This window comes from Battus philenor, unplaced genomic scaffold (assembly GCF_028537555.1).
Source record: "Battus philenor isolate CCGP_79_NKW_IND1 unplaced genomic scaffold, ilBatPhil1.0.hap1 SCAF_15, whole genome shotgun sequence".
Taxonomy (NCBI): domain Eukaryota; kingdom Metazoa; phylum Arthropoda; class Insecta; order Lepidoptera; family Papilionidae; genus Battus; species Battus philenor.
In genome coordinates, this window is record NW_027181677.1 from 4,413,729 (window position 1) to 4,435,136 (window position 21,408).

A 21,408-nucleotide genomic window follows, 5' to 3' on the forward strand; every position below is an offset into this window, starting at 1 on the left:
ATCGTATATTTATGCATATTTACCATAGTTTACGGGTTGGCTAATTGTGGAGATCACTTCTGTTTCGAAATGATCTTTGGATGCGATCCACAAAATATATCTGCTTGTGCTCAGCTACAATTAATCATTATCGATTAATTAGTCAGAAGTTTATTAAAACCGTTCTATAATTTATAAGCCCAACAAATGTAATGTGGTTGTGTATATACGATCTCTGGGTATTATGCATTAGATAAATAGCCGCAAAAGAAAACACATCGAAAGTTCCAGTTTCTGAGGCACACTCGATTTCCTATAACCTATTCTAAATATACATTAATATCACATGGCCCTTACATCAGCCCGATAATACACAGATACGACGAAACGAAGTTATTTTGTCAACATTTTTTTTGCACGGGAAACAATTGTCGTAAATTTAAAAGAAAACAATGATTAACTTTGAGACCATACAAGACGACGTTTCCCTTGTGAGCAAAACTATTTACATTCACTTTTATAATAAAAAAGTTAATTTTTTTTTCCAAAACATGAATTCAATTTAATGTATTTTTAACGAGTAACATAAGGAGAATTTATTTTTGGAAATTCTAACGCTTATAGTTTTGCTCTCTTAAAAAGGAAAATGCATAAGCTTTTTAGAAATACTTCTAAATATCTTTACCAAATATTGCAACACATATCCCACCTGTTAACAACAATCCTCGCACGTATCGTCATTCCAAAAACTATTTTGAAAAACAAAACATAACGAAACCATTAAAATTAGCTTTAAAACGCTAAAGCTAAGAAAGGCTCGCAAAACAGATTACATTTCAAAAAATCTCAATTTAACTCGTATCAAGCCAAGCCACGAATCACTCCAGCAGTCTTATTCTGTAAAAACTTTCGAGTGAACTCCTTATTGTCACCAATTTCATTCAACAATAATTCTCCGATTTGTAGGAGTACATAATTCACTGAAATTTTAATTAAAAACATTAAAAAGCATGGCGGCCAATATTGAATAAATTATTATTGTGATAATAATTAGAAGGCATACATATAGTAAGATATCAGATGCATATTTACCTAAAGTTGAGGTGTTAGCTAATCATGGCAGCGGCTTCTGTTTCCGAACAAATCCTAGGAATTATATATATATATAATTTCCTAGATTCAATTATATATATATATATATATATATATATATATATATATATATAACCATATGTATTTATATATACGAAATTGCTATAGCGTGCTTAATCTACTAAAACTCTTTATTGGAACGGGCTTCCAAAAAGTTTGTTAGATATAGAGAAGGATGTGGTTAGAGGAGAACGCCAGTATATTGCAAAGAAATCTCGTACCAGACTCTCCTAATAAAGCAATGGACATGCGCAATCTCAAGTAAAGTTACATATGTATAAACATTAACATTTTTATTATGGTAATATATTATTATATATAAATACATATACAAAGTTAAAGCAGATTTAGCAGCAGTATTAATAAAAAACAAAATGTTTACCACGTGTCAAATAAAAAGGCGGGAGATGCAATATCAGGATAGTAATAAATTCTTATTTTTTTTTTCTCAAGTTTTAGAAGCCGTTTCCATAATTACTTAGCTTATACATTAAGACAAATACGCATCCGATTATTCGTTCCCTGGGTATAACACACTACTTAAATACTACGACAACGTACAAATATGGTACTTATATTTTAATAGCAGTCTACGCATTGCCGAGATCATTTTTTGGGCATTGACTATTAAACAAAGTCACAGTATATGCTTATATATTTTATGAATTAAAAATGTGATGTCTAGACGTAATAAACACATTTTGTTAAGTTCATAAACATAAGTGTTAGGGGGACCGGAAATCAATGACGCTTTCTTAAGTTAAATGCACATCAACTACATTTTAAACAAGTTTTAATTTTTGATCAACAGCATATTCATCTTTGTTATCAACAACCTTTTGACATCTTGTATACAGATTTTCAATGTCGAAGCGGTAAAAATAAATCAGTTTTTTTGTAAAATATTCTGACGGAAACGACATTACTTTCCGGTCCTCCCAACATAAAATTAAATAAATCAACGTTTCAAATATTTGAAAACATAGTTTAACATATTATATTTATATTAAAATTATATATCGGTATATAATTTCATAACCAAATATTAATTTTGAACTTTTACATATCGCATATTTTTACATTTATCATATGTATATCACAAAAAATATATTGAAATAGCAGATACAAGTGGTAAATTAATATAGAGCATACTTTTTTATTTTTAATACAACACGGACATGCATTTATACATATAATAGATTAAATATGAAATATTGTGACCTATAGCTACTGAAAAAGTTTTAACATCCTACCTACTCAGCAGTCACCGCTGCCAATTAACAAGTAACTCTACACTATATATTACCTTTTTATTCAAATAACATACATTTAGAATGAAATCGCACAGATAATAAACACAATGATATACCAAAAGTTCAAAGTAGTGTATATTTTTATGAGATAATTTGACAAAAAACTATTACAAACATATTTTTAAAATTCATCAACTAATTTCATTGGTTAGTCATTAGGTAAAGATGAGTTTACATGCGTGTTTGTGCAATGTTTGCATGGTGAAGACGCTTTATTTTGTTCTTATGCAAATATTTCCTATTTATTGCAAATTTATCGTAATTTTTGATTTTGACTTGTTCTTACATTAATTCCTGTGTTATGGCATGTACTATCACAGTTGCAGAAAAAAACTGAAATCAGAGCAACATAGATATTAAGACGGCATTTTACAATCAACCGAGAAGACGTTAAATTTTTTAATTTTTATTTGCTGCACATTTGCAGATTTTAGAACAAAATATAAATGTCATAAACAATGATTGAAACCATATTATCGATGCAAAAAATCCAGCAACTTATAGTAGCACGAATGATTTTTAGGTTGCCTTATAAAAATTGCACTTTTGAAATATAGTCTCATGTAAACCCATCTTTATATTTCTTTACAATTGTTGACGGTCACTACAATCAACTACCTCTTTTTCTTGCTTGCAATATTGCGGTTGAATGGAAGCTATATTGACTTTGTATTTTAAGATTCATATTAATGGTGAAAATTAAAAATATAATCTTACTTACTGTTTTATAGGGCTGAAAATCATAAATGGAACGAAATATTTAGGCCTACATTTTCGTAAGTTGCGTCCATTGTATTTATATCTGTGCTATATCGTTCTAAACATACATTAAACATAATTAAACTAAATTGTGCTCACTTGGCCTCTGTTTAACAGAGACTTGGCAATAACTATACATGTGTAGATACGGTTGTAGCGGCAGAGGACGTTGCCACTAGAATTCCATTAGAAAATACACTTTGTTACAACAGCAGAAGGTTTATATTCGAAAAGATAATGTTGAAGAAACTAAAACATCACATATTTCAGTAACATTGACATGGAAATAATTGTATTTCTTTTTTAATAAAAATTAATGTCACTGAACTATATTATATTCAATTTGCTTGAGATATAAAACAAAACCCTTATTGATAGAAGCTATGAAGCATTCCACGCAGGAGCACTTTAGACTTTTCGAAGCTATTAAATTGCGTGTAATATATTTTATAAAGCAGTTTAGAAACAATGTATTCATATTTTGTTTGTTATTGTGGAATTATTGGTGCAAACTTCCTACAAAAGCATCTGTTACCCTATTACGCTATATATACAATTGAAACATAGTTTTAGCACAGCAAAATATACATTTTGACTTGCTTATTGCGACAAAGCATTTTGTGACTTTGCAAAGAAAATTTTTCGTTTACAAACAAGACAGATTGTTAGTAAGAAATATATGAGCAACTCTAATCCCCTGTTTAAACTCCAAAATTAACTTCGAAGACAATGGAAGAAATATTACCTTTCATTATGTAGTTTACTCAAGCGTCACTTTTTGAGTTTCTTTGATCGCTATCATACATTTTTTAATAATCAACGCAGTCTTAATAGGGGATTTCCAATTGTAATATGAGAAGTGATATCTCACTGCTGTGCCGGTAGCATATGTGACCAGGCAGCTTCGTACTTGGAGTGAGCGATGCTGCAAGCCGATTTGGACGCTTCCACAACGCTCAGGGGAAATGGTTCGCTCTGCAAATGTAATAAATTTTTTATTTTATTTAAAAAATCTAGTGAATATACATTCTATATTAACTAAGTTAAGCTGGATGAATAAAGAAAGTAAGAGAAAATTGTCTAATTTCTCATCCACAGCAAGATACCTCGCCCTTCTCCAATCACCATAATGTGACCTTGGTGGTGGATTTGCAGGTGGCGGATCACTACGGTACGGCGCCCATAATAAGTTGTCTAAACAACCACTGCTGTTGAAACTATGTTTAGTTTGCAAAAGCTTCCCTTGCTGAAATGAAAAGATTAATAAACTAGCAAAAGTAACTGCCATTGAAAGCCGCATTGGCAGGTTGAAGTGGCACTGGACACGCCAAGTAGCGCACAAAACAGATGACTGCTGGGACCTTAAGTTTCTGTAGTGGAGACCACCGACCACGGCGATGCGTAGGCCATCCATCCAAAAGCTGGGCAGACGATTTTGTTAAAATACTAAAGAAACGCTGTATTGAGGTGGTTTCCAACCGTATTGAAAATCTGTAGTGGAAGCTGACTTCTAGACTTAGGTTCCGCAGTCGATACCACAGCTGAAATGATGATGATGCAAAGGTAGGTATGGTTCTATTTATCACATGCGTGTGTTTACCGTAAGCGAACAGTATGCATGCTCTAGTGCTGCTATGAAGCGCTCGAGCTCGGCTCCGCTGGCCAGCACCAGCGCCAACCCGGCGCCGCGCTCGCGCGCCTCACACACGCTCCACTCCTGTGACGTCACAAATATAAAATTACACTTCCAAGTTAAATCAAGCTGAGCAATCGTTAGATTGGTTCTCTAGCACTCTCGGAATGTTAAACGCGTAACGGACTCGGTAGAGGTCCTCTTTCAAGGGAATTATACTTTTATTCAGAATAACATTAACCGAAATATTTTTTTTTAACAACTTCGTAATCTCTAATAAATAAGAATGTTTTCTTTAAGGACCTTATTGTTAAATTACAATAAAATTTGTATTAATCATTTATACATCAAAATTTTCCTTCGTTTGTACCTTTGAAAACACAATTTTCGTTTGCAATTTAGGTAACTCACCAGGCAACACCAATTTTCGTCTGTGTCAGGAATCTTAAACGCCGTTAAATTCTTGATGGAGCCGCACGCCAATATCTCGACGTCAGTTCTCATGTCCTCTATGTACTCTGCAATAGAGATGGCACAATTGTTAATCCACTAAGTAAAGCCTCTTTTTACAGAAAATGAAACAGACGGCTTGCTCTCAAATTTCAGTTAAGCACTGTTGTTAAGTGATTAATTGTTAACATAAAGGTGCTAAATTTAGAAATCTAATGATACTTAGTAACCTGGTTGTGGCGGAGAGCTTTTATTAGCCTCTGCATTTGAATGTGGTCTTCAAGTATATATGTATAATGAAATGGAACATAAAAGTGGTAAGGGGTGGCTTTTACCGTTTTTATGAAGGCAGATTTGTAGGAAGATTGAGACACATATATTTCCAATATTTGGCTTTGGGATACGCTAGTTTAGTATGGTTTGTAATATATGTATAATGGAACTAACTACACCACAGATATCCAAAAAGACCGGTTAAAAACGGCCTACATCAAGCCTTCCTTAACAAGGACACCTGTCCACCTTGCGATATGACGTCATACGCTGTGCTTGCTGGTCTGTGGTCTTCCCTCTAATCTTAAGGTCCTAGCAGTTCTGTTCTGCGCGCTTCTTGACCTGCCTACTGCCGCTTCTATTTCTGATATACTGGTTGTTGCTGGGCTATAACGGTTACTTTCGTTTGTCTATGTATCCCCTCATGTCTGATTTGATCTATTAGAGGTATCCCGGGCTACTTACGTAATATATGTGATCGATTAAAAAAAATAACTACTTTTACTTGTATACATTGATTTAATTAAATTTATTAAAATACAAAATAATAAACGTGTAAAAAAATTAAGAGTTTATCTGACAAGTGAACTATGTATATCCAGAAATTATGAAAACGTAATAAAATAATTTTATCTTGCATCAAGTTCACATTTACTCGAGAAAGAAAAAAAGTTTATATATTTCAAGTCATGTAGTTATAACTTGTAAAAACACAATTTGTTATTATATTGTTTACAATTAATTTATTAACCTGGGTTATTAATCGGTAATTATTACATGATTATATGAATTTCTTTACAAATATGTGGTGTTTATAAACAATGCCCGTTTCATGTAAGACAACATATAAAGAGGTTATTGTACTCTTGTTTTTTTTTTATAATTAGACTTGTATTGTAAATAACAGAAAAGCAATCATTGGCAATGACCGATTTCACTTTTGCCAACATTGCGAACATGTTTAAATTTTCCAAGAGTGGTGAAGGCCCTAGTTTTATCATTTTATTTTGATGTCTTTTAATATGGCATTTCTGATTGTATGAAAAATTGTAAATTAATGTTGTTATATGTAATATCTTTTTGTCTTGTGGACTTTCATTTACATATTGCGATAATTTTCGTATTCATTTATTTTATTTTATTTATAAACAGAAGATTTATTGATTAGTATTTTATTTTGGATTCCTAGATTACAAGAATTAAAATATTTTATGTTGCCCATCAATATTGTGGTCGCCAAATTCTTATCTGTTAGTTGCAAATATATATGTGGTTTAGATTTTAATTGAGTAAATTTTTTATTATGGTAACTTTCTATTGAAGATAACTACACTGTAATAACATATGACTGTAATGATAATTGTAATTTAATAAGCATTGAAGTGAGACTTGCTTCAAATTCTTTTTTAAATCACATCCCATTATAATTATATATACACACAAATATGTCTAAGAGATATTGAACTGATTTAATTATAAATATATCTACTTTTCTCATAAAGTATTTCGACCAAAAAGGAAAGCACAAAGAGGATGTTATATTCGACATTTACATACCTTTGAGCAGAGCATCCGATCCTCTGTCCTTAAGGTAGGCTGCAGCTCCTGCAACGAAGGCTAAGTCCATGGTGTCACGTACACTGACTACCTCATGCGGTGTGACTAGCACGGTACAGGCAGGCGGTGGCCCACCGGCGCGCGGGTCTGTTTTCTTCGCGCCGTCCTTTTCTTCTAGAGCCTGATAAAACAGAGACTTATTCTTTAAAAGAGCCATAAAATCAGCTGATAGATGTTCATTGCAAAGCTTAGGCCTTTCTCAAAGATCCAGTAACTTTCAGCGACTTGACTATTTAATTTTTTTTGTTATTTCTATAAGTACTTATACAAGGAAGGCTAAAATATCTTGTGCATACATAGTCATTATATTAAAGCTGTCCATGGCTGAAAATAGACTTTTAAAAAGACACGTTGGAAGCCTCCTTTTGATGATACATATATAATATTCTCAAAAAGACAAATACGTGTTATTATTTAGATACATTAAAATATATAATTATGAAGTAAATAAATTGCATGCATTACCTGCGCGGCGTGAAGCAAGAGTGACTGCAGCCAAGACGATGCGGTGGGATCATCAGGGGCAGCCAGCAGCAACCGGCTCGAGTCTCCAAGCGCTATTTCGAAGCAGTGCGGCCTTCGGGATGCATCCAAGTGGCGACGGACACCCACAACCGCACGCAGCGCGATGCTGTTCGGAAGCGGAGAAGTCCCGTCCGGAGAATGAGGTCCCCAGTTGAGAACACCACCCCTATGACCAGTAAAAGATTACATTAAAACCTGTTTTTGTGCTGTGTTGAAAAAATTGCAATATGGGTTCACGAGTTTGCTATAAAAATAGTTGTCGCAAAAACAATTATTTAATGCGATAAATAGTGATCGCGCAAAAACGAGTATTGCGTAGGAAATATGTCAGAACCTTTTGAAACAACTAGGAATTGCTAAAATATATAAACCATTATCCTGCCTTGTGTTAGACTGGTTTAAAATCGCTTTACGTAAGAAAATACTGACATTTTTCAGGTACCATGTAGTCGGTGCTTTAAAGTTATACAGTGTACGAAAGGCAATACTTGTTGTATTCGTAATCTTAACTAAAACATTAAAAAAATAAAAAGAGATTATTGTATAAAAGGTTACAAGGTATTCTAAAATAAATTTTATTCTTTCTTTCTTTTTAAACTGCGACAGCCCTATTATTTTCGACAGTACGAAATCTAATAAGTATATTTACTAATCACTTAGACGACCAATAAGTTATCAGCAAAAAGTTTTTATGCTTTTACAACACAAATTTCTAATCATTCTGTATAAAATTCGCACTCTGAATTACGTTACACTAATTTATTTTTTCTATTGTAATGCGAAAGGCCAATAACTTCTGACCGTATAAAGTCTGCAGATTGTAAATAATAATCAATTTTAATACGTAGACACCCAATTATTGTAAACGCTTTTTAAGTATATCATTATCATTTCATATGGATTCACCATTGATTGTTGTCTAGGATATACTATATTACATTGTCCATTTACATTCATCCTTTTAAAACCTTATAGACTTATAATCAATCACCCTGTGTAATAAAATTTAAATACCTCAGTAAAAAATAGCTAGGTTCGAAGCGCTTGCTCTTGTCTGTCCTGCACATGAGGTATCCTTCGAGCGGCGGTGCGAATGCCCCCGGTGCCTCGATCAGCCTGTCGCCTGCATCGCCGGAACACGCACGTCCGTAGTACAATATTTCTGGGATCTGTGAAAACGTATCTTATGAAATGAGATTTTAAACCACAATCTTCTAACTATTTAATAATCACCCACGCCGACTAAATAAGTATTATGTACACAGATATTGAGAGAAATCTACTATTGTCAAAAATCTACTTTGTCCTTCTCACAATTCTGACTTCAACCATTCTGCTTTACTTGTTCAAAGCGTTCTTCTTTGGTATAAACTTGCGTTGGAAATTTTGTCAACAAACAATTATATGTTTAAAGATAGTTAAAGAGTATTTTTTTTTTGATAGGGAAGGTGGGAAGGGTAAACCCGTCATAAGGTAGACCGAGGACATGATCAAGGTCAGGGGAAAGTCGGTGGATGTGAACAGCGCAGGATCAGTCTTTGTAGCGTTCTTTGGAATAGGCTTACGCCTTGCAATGGACGTCTAAAGGTTGTCATAAACGTATATCCTTTTATTTAAATAATTATATATTTTTTTTAAATATAAATAGCATATAGTATTATCTTCTTTTCATTCAATTTACATTAATATGTTGCATGAACAATATGCCACACCCATTGCCTTCAGACGTGCAATTCTTCAAGCTACATTTAACCTTAGTTCCTCTGCTCATCTCCTCGTTCGATTTCGCAGCAAGACTTCGAGCATAACCGTGATTTAGCGCCGTTTTACAAGGCACATCATAAACGACTACGTCTCCAGACACTTAAAACATCAACGGCCATATATACTGATCAAATACCCTTGTCTATACAAATATGAACGTACGGCGATTTTAAACTGTGTCGTCGAACCACGCCGCGCCTACAGGCCTCGCAACTTTTCGGTCGCAACGGTGAATAAATAATGTAAAGAGTAATATATAATTACTATCCTGCAAACGTTGTTTTGGCATGTATTTCTAGAAAGTAATAAAAAACAAATAAAAAATAAGGGATGGTATTTTTGGTATGCTGTATTATGAAAAAATAAAAACGAAAAATTCTGTCTAAAAATATTTTTTTTAGGAGTGGGCCACCCTTAACATTTAGGGGGATGAAAAATAGATGTTGTCCGATTCTCCACCCTGGCCGATATGCACGATAAGATTCACGAAAATCGGTTGAGCCGTTTCGGAGGAGTTCAATCACGCACACCGTGACAAGAGAATTTTATATATCAGAAATAATTATTTTATAACATTTACACAACTACCTATTTGTTACTATTATGCTAAAGCATTTGCACTGCCTCCGTTGACTGGTAAAGAATGCCGGTATGGGGAAAAGGTCGCTATTACATAATATTTAAGAGTGAAATAATATTAAAATAAAGTTACTGTTTTAAATTATGATTATTAGTAATTTTAAACATTAGTAATTATTGCAATCTATGATAAATTTTGTGTATAAATATATATTTTATATTTATAGTTTGTTTACATTGATTGAATTTAATTCTATCACCTTATTATGCGTAATTTATTCTTACTTCATAGCCTCGAATAAATTTTAAGTTTTTAGATATTATTACTACATTTATTATAAACAGGCTAACTAGTTATAGAGGTAAAAGCTTTAAAACTGTCAGTTGAGTCACACATTCAACCATTTATATATACACAAAGTTCCTCGCTTTTTAATTACACAGAAAAGAAACGAATCATTCGAAATTATTTAAAATTTTACAATAAAAACCTACAATCGAAATATCGCAAGTTTAAAAAAGGAACAATTTTAAATAATGGCAACATGGTCACTCTTGGCAACATAATGTAAGTAATTAGTGCGACCCAATTGCTAGAGCGCATTCAACTTTAAAGAGCCCTTATTCAGACTCCCTCTACTACGTGTAGAGCCATTCTACAAATAGCACTTAAATGACTGACAGTACTTTAATGATGGAGCTATAGTTATGTCAAGCGTTATCGATTACGTATGTCATTTTCTCAAAATGAGTAATTGCCGCAAGCTAGAAATCTCTATAAACATTTGGTTTCATTTTGCAAATTAAATATAGCCTTATTTTACGAGATGGTATAGAGGCGTGGACACGCCCCCCGCTGGGTGGACTGACGACATATTTAAAGTCGCGGTAAGTTTATATTTGAGACGAAAGTCTTCGACCAGCGTATATTGCCAATGATGTCTTAAGGGTCTAAGATGTGGTCGTTTACGATGGGCCTTATTAGGCGAACATACGCAGAACTAAAGTCATCGACGTAGCTTAAACAATTGCTCGTCTAAACTGGCAGTGGGCAGGGAGTGACGACCACGAGCCGGTAGACACAGCGTGGGCAGCGCCCCTATTAGGTCGATCGGTGACATAGCCAAGATCGTCCCTGATGCGGGCACCGCAAGACGCTATTTGGGGGAGGCCTACCTTGCAGTGGACGTCTACCAGCTGACAAGTTGTATGTTTTGAAGACATGCACAGTCTTTCGTCGACTTGTGAAAACCGATACTCTATCTGCTCGACTACGAGCGCTTGTACACCTTTACAAACATGTTATAAAAATGTCTACGGTTTGGAAAATGTATAGATTGGATAAAATAATCGTCTTTATTATTTCATGTAAAACTTAATATATTATTCTCAAAAACAACTTTTAGCTTTATTATCGTAGGTCTGAAAGTTCAATCCTATTATCATTTGTTTATACAAACTCATAATAATGTTATGATACGAGTTCATTCAAACTATAGACTCATAATAATAAAAAGTTCGTTTCAATGCACGAATTCCGTTCGTTCACATTGACCTAATGTCACAAGGTCGTGGTTCTGCTCTATTGTATGCAAAACTAAACAATTTTACGGTTTGCTTTACCCATGTGGTTTACAGTATTCTCTAGTAAGTGTTATTATTACATAATATAAAACAGATAATGTGAAAATGCTCGTGCCTGCTCTAATTAAGCGGTATATATCTCCTATAAAACTACCATGTGTGTAGTACACAAACTGCTACGTTAATTTCAGCTTTTAAAGTACGTCCTTCACACGAATCATCCCTGCGATTAGTACAACCACGAACTTATTGCGTTGTTTCTCCAATTAATGAATTGTTTAAAGAAATAAGGGTAATGACAATAGTAACCAAGTGTAATATAAAATAATTTTACAAATATTTAATGTCTAACAAAATTTTTAAATCAGAGAATTAATCTGTAATCACGTTGGATTTTATGATTATATATTGAAAGTTTAAATCTCAACAAAAAAGGTAAAATATAAGAAAATATTTTATTTCCCAGCTCAGTAATTCTATTTACGGAAATCTCTTGTATGCCTTACTTACGTGACACGGTTTCCGTCGCGTCGGGAGTATTACGTAATAGTATATCGCTCTTTGTAACAGATTTTTTTTTAATTTATATAATGTTAAAGGTAATACGGAACAAAATTAATTTCCATGTGTTTTTTTTATGTTTATAATAGTATTGCGAATGATGTTGAACTTTAATGACCGGCATCGTCATTAATGTAAAGTCCTTCCGGAATTTGAAAATAGAATTCCGAAAACTAGGCGACCGCTACTTTTGTTCTGGTTCATGCATCGATGAATACTGATAATTGCCAGAAAATACCGGAAAAAAGGAAGAAACGATAGATTTAGTATCTTTTACCGATTACACTATATTTACTTGTCGTAATTATTCTATAATTCAATTTAATATCAAGTGCATATATTAGAGGGACCGGAAAGTAATGTCGCTTTCTTAAGTTAAATTCACACGACTACGTTTTTAATAACGTTTTATTTCTTATCAACAACATATTCACCTTCGTCGTCAACAACTTTTAGCCATCTAGTGTAAAAAATTTTATTTCGGAGCGGTAAACTTCAATTGGTTTTTCTGTAAAATATGTTAACATAAAAGACATTACTTTTCAGTCCCCCTAATATTTAGTTTGACTGTTCTATAAAGATCTCATAATTTTTGTGAGATTAATTTTTTTCATGTGAGATTAAAACGTACGTTTTAATGTTACAACATTAAAATCTACGTGAACGATATGCTTTTATGAACGCATCCGTTTCGTGAAATGTCTGATAAACGCGTTCGATACTAACACACGGTACAAATAGGTAAAAACGGTTAGATGTGCGATGTAAAATTAACACGACTGTTACGGATTTGGCCTTGATATGCATTAGTTACGCTTTCATTTTTAGATTTCCTGCGATGATAATGTTGTGAACGTAAACTTTAAAGTTAATTAGCATATAATTTTTAGAATGTAAGACTCGGAGACCATAAACACCAGCCTTGGTGGAACAAATGGTATTACTAGGAAAGTTTCAGTTCTTCATTACAAAGTTCTTCGACTAATGTGTGTTATCACACGGTACAAGGGATTCTTCGAGTATCTATATAGATTTAAACTCAAGAGACCCTCATGTATCTGTGTACACCAGAGCGTGGTACATCTGACCACCAGCTGTCCCATATTTGATACTGTAATAACAGAATACCAGCCTTGGTTAACAGAGAGAATAAAGGAGAACATCGCCACACTGGTTAGTAAAGAGAAGTAACGATAAGCCTAATCGTGAATTAATAAAAAAAATGTGTTACTTAAAATGACTTATAGCACTAAAACGTGGTTTCTCACTTCAGGCTTAATTAGTCTATTAACGAGATATGTGAAGACGAGTCAAGTAATCTACATAGCTCGGCGGATCTTTAAATTGAAGTTAATAGTGGGTACATAGCGCGCAGAACAAATAGCAAATGGGATTCTGACTAGCAAATGAGACATCCGACTGGCAAGCAACCTTAAGACATTCACATACATAAGTTAGACAGATAGGTTTGTTAAGCTGTTTCCAAGCGATCCTATTTTAACTCTTTGCACTCAAGCGGCGCCAATACAGCTCCGATCCATTTGAGCCGCTACGACACGATGGGCTTTTGTAATCCGGTCTTATTATTTACGATGTACGATAAGATACCTTTCTCGAAAGTACTTTCACTCACTTCAGTTAAACTTAGTGTAGCATTCGGTTGAAATAGTCTTGACCGCAAATATAGCAATCGGAAGTATTTGAGCCCTAATAATGTGGAGGAAGGTCGCAGCAGCTCAAGTTCGAACGAATTTGATTTTGACACTTTAGACAATGAGCTTACATTGATTTCCGATGGATTACGCCGCGAAACGAACGAATCATATTATCTTCACTGTCGCTCTTTATTAACCAATCTATGGTAAACGAAATAGCGCCTTATGGCTGAAATTAAGATAAAGACTTGAAAAAAACAGTAAAGAGCAAAGGTAAGGTACAAAGATAGCAAAGTAGCCGAAGCAATATACGTTATGATGCGTCAGTTTCCAAAAAGGGTCTCGATCCTTAATAATGAGAAATACGACGTAGGGATAAGAGTGTATTCCTATGAATAATGTAAATATATCTTACAGTACACTGCCTCGGGGACTCTCGGAACAGAACGTTATTCGTATACGCCATTTTACATGATGCGGTCAGCGCAAGACCTGAAGTCTTTAGGATTTTTTGCAATAGGCCTATGCATAGCAGTAGGTGTTTATTGGTTGACATGATGACGATGATACGTGTTTTGAGTGACAGCTCAAGCCACGGTCTCCATTCCGGGTGCTTTAACCACGTCAATCCATCGAGGGTCCTTCCAAAAGACCTAAATGAACTTGGCGGCTTGCAATTACAGTAAAATATAGATTGTAACGGCCTCCAGGGTGTCTTCATTTTTTGTTACTATAAAAATGTCTACACTAAGTGCCTCAAGAGATCTGCTAAATAAATAAAAATAACCAAATTAGCTAATATAGTTACTTGGCAACAAAACTTGGTGACGAAAAAAAATAGGTCCATTCAATGTGCGTCAACTGCCAAGTTCCAAAAAAGAAGAAAAAGTTATTCATAACCTGATTTTTTTAAAACTTCAGACATGGTAGGCATACTGAACTATCTAAAAAAATTGAGTCACCAAACACACGCAAATAAAACGACCCTTATTATCATTGTGGGTTTTCCCTACGCGTAGATGAATGAATCAGTTATTATTTTTCTTTCGATTCATGACGATCGTTTTATAAGGGCCAAAGATGTAAATATTAGACGATTGATTGTTTTTTTTTTATTGCAACTCCTGTATATTTACATAATAAAAAAACAAGGTCATAATGATTTTGTTTCAATGTATTGGTTTTCTTAAATAGCGAAAAAAAAACAATTCTGCATTGTTATTATAATTAGCCGAATGAGATCATGTTGCAAAAAGGAAATTAAAAGGAAATATAAAGTTTCATGCAGTTTTGAAACTAATTTATACGTAATTTATTGAAAAGCGTTAGAGCAGAGGTGTCAAACTGAAAAGCTAGCTTGGACCAAATAAACATCGCTTAACTTTTGTAGTCCGCAAAAAATCAATATTATAGAAAATAACTTTTTAAAATAAAAGTTTAAACAATTAACACGTACAATTTAACATGATCCGATAAAATAAATAAAGTGTATTATAATACTATACATTGGTTTTGATTCTAATTCACAAAAATGTTCATGACGGGCCGCAAGTTTTACACCCCTGGGTTAGAGTATTAAAAATAAATAAAACGATGCCATTCGTTTTTGGAGATAAATGTTTTACTAATACTGGAATATTAAGGAATCAAAGTAGGGAACGAAAACTTTGTTTGGTGTTTTTTTTTATCTGAGAACCTAATGTTGTAAGCATAATACATCTGGTGAATTAACTTCTTAATGTACATTATGCATGCAAGTGCTTATCCTCTTCTGAGGTATGTCATAGACAGCATGGAGGACAACCACCCATCTGTTCTCAAATGTCTCGTGTGCGTCTGGTCTTTGCTCGAACACTGTAGTACATCCTTAATTTTTTTTGACGCATACATTGTGATGTACTTATGAGAGCACTGTGAGAAATGATAGTTTTTACAGAAAAGTTTTTACTTAATAATGATGGTACCTTTAATAAGAAATTTTAGTTTCGACATTTTTACTCGTAATAAAAAAATACTATGTACCTTCTATGAATGCGGGCAACGCAAGGCTGATATGATGACTAGACTAGATATACTAGATTTCTAAAACTTGGCGACAAACTTTAAGAAATTCGCGTCAGATTATTGCCGCCGCACATTGGTCGCGAATCCCTGGTTACTAGACCAGAACTCGTGCTCTAAGGATCATATAAATGTTCTTACCCGTTTCTCATGACGTAGCCTGGTGACAGCGGAGGCGAGCTGCCAGCACGTCAGAGGCAGCATAGCAGGTGGGCGCTGGATACGCAGGGGCGAAGTCCTTGCACTCCACTCCAGAGACGACGCGAGACGAGCTCCAAGGGAACCTTCGGCCGTCACCACGGAACACGCAATGTTCCCCGCCACATCTATGACTTGGATATATTGAGCTTCTGGACCGACCTGGGAAATTAAAACTTTTTAGTAAAGATGTTACATTACCTATTTATATTGAAATTAACAAAATACATTTTTTAAAGTTGTTTAGCAGTTCAGCTGTAGAGTGGTTCATACCCAAGCATTTTTATTATTTAAAAAAATATTTACACTATAACAGGAATTTAAACAATTTTTGTTTAATGAACTTCAAACATTATTACGATTAATAATGACATACATTACATGGGAGCAGTGGTAGTCCAGCGGTAGAGAATTGTGCCTTGCGATCGTAGGTCACGAGTTCAATTCCCGGAATATAATCTTGTATAATTCACTTTGTGCATAATAATATAAGATTACCACTACCAGAGGATGGGTGGCAGCGTCTTCTGCGTACCACTCTATCACAATGTGATCGCCAAATCGCTTCCCAAGCGTGGCCATTATGGTATATCCCCTCATAGATATCTTTGGGGGCCTTTGCCTTGCAGTGGGCGTCTATAGGCTACAATGAAGACGACATGGAAGGGTGTTATAAAAAGCTAAATCTACTTTTCTGTCATATTTTATATTTTCGTGAGGTTGTCCGCTTTTAATGGCCGTGAAACACATACTAAAAGATGCAACTTGTCTAAAATTTGACAGGAACTACCTATGAATTAAAAAAGTCACAGATCTATCAAACAGCCCTCTTTAAGTAGGAGGAATGTGTAAGTTAAGCCTAAGAAATAAAACACGTGAAAAATAATATAAAGCAAAAAAATGTCTTAAAATGAAAAGACAAAGTAAATCAACATAAGCAGATGTCTTTGCCATATAATGGCAGATGATTTCAGCGTAATAAAAATGACCCTTCATTTATATATTATTTTTTTACTTACAGCTATAGCATCCAATTCGTTATGCGGCAGTCTGCAGAGGAGCTCGTATTCCGTACCACCGGGCTTCACGTCAGCCACGTACAGGGCGTAGTCAGTGATGAAGACCAGCTGTGGTGTCCACGACCCATCCTCCATGTTGTAAGGGGATTGTACCTTCATCATCTAAACACCAAACAAAAACTATCATTAAATTCGACTACGTATCACAATCGGCATTTTTAATCACATCAGAAATGCTTTATTTTTTTAAACATACAGTTTTATTGGTTGTGGGTGTAAACACTTGAAAGCGGGGAATGTATAAATCTTTTGTCAGCAAAAAATCTTTTTCAGATCTAGTTAAATATCTACATTTTTATCTTTTCTGCATTAAAATTGATGCAAAGAAAGAATTAAAAAGGGCACATGGCTCCAAACAAACATTCCCTTTATGATCGTAAGAAATTTGGATGAATTACATAACATTACGCTGCCTTTGTTTACTTTCGCCTAAAGGAAAAGTTTCTCATAATTATAACTTATTGGAGTGAAATATTAATATAAAGTCCATTTGCGTTAAAAAAAATATTGATAGATGATCGTTACTCAGCTTTACTTATTAAATAACTCTAAATTAGAAAGCAGTGTTCACAATGACCAACTGAAGTAGGCACTTCAGTGCGTGGATGTCATTTTAGTCAATTTTAAAAGACCCTCACCAAAGTTAAAGCGTTGGGTTAATATAGATAGCACTTTTGTATAGTCTTAATCTTGAGATTGGATTAAGTGCGTTATACTCGTATGACATACAAAGCATGCTTGTGAACCGAAAGTAAATTTTTTGTTCTCCATCTATTATTGAAGTCATCTAGTTAGTATAAAAACATATCTTTAGTCAAATATTCAGTTGAGTTGCTCTTCGTATTTGAAAAACTAAGGTGGCCAATGTTTTTAAATACGTAGAGATAAACCTTTGTTTACATATTATTTCAAACCTTAATATATTACGGATAAAAATTTCTACTAATTATTTTTATTTCGTCAACCTTATAAAGTGCAAACTGGTCAGTTTTACGACTTGTCCAAATAATTTATGGGATGTCAAGGTTATTTACGCAATTCCGCGTCACAGTTTACCAACTCTCCAATTAAAAACGAGTACTGTTAATACGAAATTTGCTTTGTGTAAATTACGATTTTAACAATTTTACTTGAGATTTAAAATATCGATAATCTTTTCGAATGGATTTGTTCTTTTCAATTTTAATGACAGGTACCAAGTGTGCGAAGTTCGAAATTCAAAATCAATAATTATTCATTTACTATTTAATTATTTATGCATCAGTAAAGGGGTCATAATGCATATGGAAACTATTTATTTTCGTGCAGTACCTAACTTACCTAGATTTGTTTGTACACCGTGACTTTGTTTGACTAATTGATTTTAGCGGCTATTTAATTATACAAATGCCAAAACAACCAATACCTTTTATTTACGAATATTGTGAACGATATATCGCTTGCGCCCGGCTAATGGGAATATTAAAATAATTTATACATACCCTATTCAATGTTTCGTTTGGGTAGGAGAAGAGCTGCAGTCTCAGTTTTTCACTGCATTCAATGGCAACATTGTCTTCGAAGCTGTCAAAGTACGACGGCTCGTCCGCTGTTAGCAGGCGAACGGAAAGCCTTTTGTTCTCTATCACCTCTTTGTCTATAAGACGCGACATCCTTTCAGCAGACACGGTGAATGTCTCCGAGACGTTTTTTAGCGGAAATATTATGCTAGGAAATTCCTTTTCCATCCGTAATTTAAATTGAAAGAACTTATTGTTTCTTATTTTTAATTCAAGGTCCTTTTTTTGACATACATTTTTCAAATACCTGTTCAGGAGTGCTGATTTGTTAGATTGCAATTTTTGATTGGCTGGACTATCAAAATATTCATCATTAAAATCATCAGCCCCTTTCAATGTTGAGTTATCTGTATTGGAACAGTTATCACTATTTGCTTGGGTTGAATCATCGTTTTTATTAGTGGTAGATGCTGATTTACGGCTGTATCTATTAACATTTTGTTTCTTTGGTGATGACAAGTGCTTTGATACACCATTCTTTGGCTCTGTCTCATCTTGCACATTCTTGTTAAACTGTCTTTTAGGTGTAGATGTCTTACTGGATGTTTCTCCATCACTTTGTTTGCCATTCAAATCAGTTTTACTAGCACTGGTGACTAATTCAATCACTGGAGTAGTATCAGGTATAGGCACAAATGTTTCTTTTGGTGCATCAAAAGCTGTCTGAAAAGTGTCATGTACATAGCTGTATGAAACACCTTTATGTTCATACACTGTACTTTCACAATTAACAACAAACTTGTTAAGAGGTGGGAATGCATCAGCTTTGTTCACAAGTTTTTTATCAGTTTGAGCTTTCATATTTAATGTTAGTTTGTGACGTGGTGAACCTTCATTGGAGGTTCTTTCTGTAACAGGATTTTTAGAACTATTGGGGATTTGAAGAGGTTTCTCAGAATCTGGTTGAGAATTTAGATTGATTTCCACAAAATCTTCATCATCATCAATTTGAAAACCTGAATCGAGGCTTTTTGACAGATTTTTGTTTTGATTAACATCACATGGTAATGCTTCAACAACATTGTTTATTTCGAAACTTGTTTCTGGGAGACCCTTTTCTGCTGTGAAAGTGAAATTAAAATTTCGGTAAAAAATTTTCAAGGAGTCTATGATGTTATTGGCGTCCAGTAAATTAAGGACCTTGTTATTTTGCTTTCTCTCTTCAACAATATTTGTTGTTATGTAACGCTTCTTTTTCAATACTGATTTAACAGTTATTGGACTTTGTGTCACTTCTAGGGGTTTTTTCATTCTTTCATGATTTTGATCAATATCTGCTTCAGAAAAATAAGTTTTTCTCATGAATGCTACATGACCATTGTTAGAAAATTCATCACATGAATAGGACTTCTGGGTTTTATCACATTTTCTATGTACTGGTGATGTTTCAGTTTTGTTTGAATGTGATGAAGATGAATCACTTGATGATGACTCTGAGTCACAGCTGAAGTTTGAGTCAGAACTATTGGAATCACACCCATACAGCTTTCCACTCGGTGGTGCTATATTATTATTATCTTTATCTTTGTTATTTGTGTTTGGATTACTTGGTTCACAAGTTTGGCAATATTCAAATATACCACTTCTATCATGCTTTGAGTCACCATATGTGAGAATATCAGACATAGTCTGTTGGGCAACATCTGCTGCATATTTAGGTGCCTGATCTCCAGAGGCACACCATGAAAATCTATCATTTATAACAGTATTCTTTTGTTTAAATTTATCACAGTATGAATTATCAGGTCTATATGAGATGAAACCTCTTTCAATGTGAATATTATCAGTTTTAGTATTGTTCAGAATGTCTTCATGGAATGAAACACGCTTCTTCTGAGAGCTTGGTCCACTTTGTGACTTTTTTCTACACCTCCTTCTATACACTATATCTTCAGATAATGATTTCTTAGGCTCACTAGTTCTAAGAGCAGGCTTCCTTACCTCTTCAACACAGACTTTTTCACTTTCTAGCGCTTTTAAAACAACATCAGGTAAGTTTTCATACATGGGTGGTTTTTTATTTGTTTCAACAAGTAATTCAGGAACAATATCATCAACAGATCCTACATTCTGATTATCGATATCACTTCGGGTCATAATACTACTTGTAGTGCTTTTGATCATGTCCTGTGAACATGAAGGTAACGCATCATATTGACTGTCGCACGTTAGTTCTTCGGCTCCTACGAGACTGTGCGTCATGAGCGCTTGACTTGTTGCTTCCGAAGCATCGCTGTCTAGACATAACACACCAGAGTCACCGGGTGTATCGGCCAAACTACTCGTAGTACTTGAAATCAAATGAGAGTTCCCTTGCAAACATAGGTCCATTGGTTTTCCTGTGAACTCATCGACTTCTTCCATTTTAGTATAAGGGATTGTATCTTCGCCGCATCTATTTACTACTGTCGCAATAGAAGTGTCGTCAGTTTTATGACGACGTTTGATTTTATCGATCTCATTGCCTTTAATTTCTGCAGCTTTGTCAACCGACATGACTGCCTATGGTACTTAATGGCAGTAAAATTAAAGTTATTATTTGTAAATCTTTATTTCCGTATATTTTCATTAAATTCGACACACATTTTGTATTACATTTTACATAATTCACGTTAAATACGGAACAAACTAGACGAACACAAAGCAGCCATTTGTAACATTTTGACA

General features: G+C 34.2%; 1 protein-coding gene across 1 annotated transcript; it reads right to left on the reverse strand.

Moving 5' to 3' along the window:
* Positions 1-2,756: 2,756 nt before the first annotated feature.
* On the reverse strand, positions 2,757-21,358 carry prd1 (pruning defect 1). Its single transcript, XM_068761583.1, has 9 exons — positions 18,664-21,358; positions 17,123-17,284; positions 16,047-16,265; positions 8,716-8,870; positions 7,642-7,867; positions 7,117-7,297; positions 5,248-5,354; positions 4,804-4,920; positions 2,757-4,178 (listed from the first exon to the last, which is right to left on the reverse strand). Exons 1-9 carry the CDS (start codon positions 21,235-21,237, stop codon positions 4,071-4,073), a joined length of 3,849 nt encoding a protein of 1,282 aa, XP_068617684.1. The 5' UTR covers positions 21,238-21,358; the 3' UTR covers positions 2,757-4,070.
* Between the last annotated feature and the right edge of the window lie 50 nt (positions 21,359-21,408).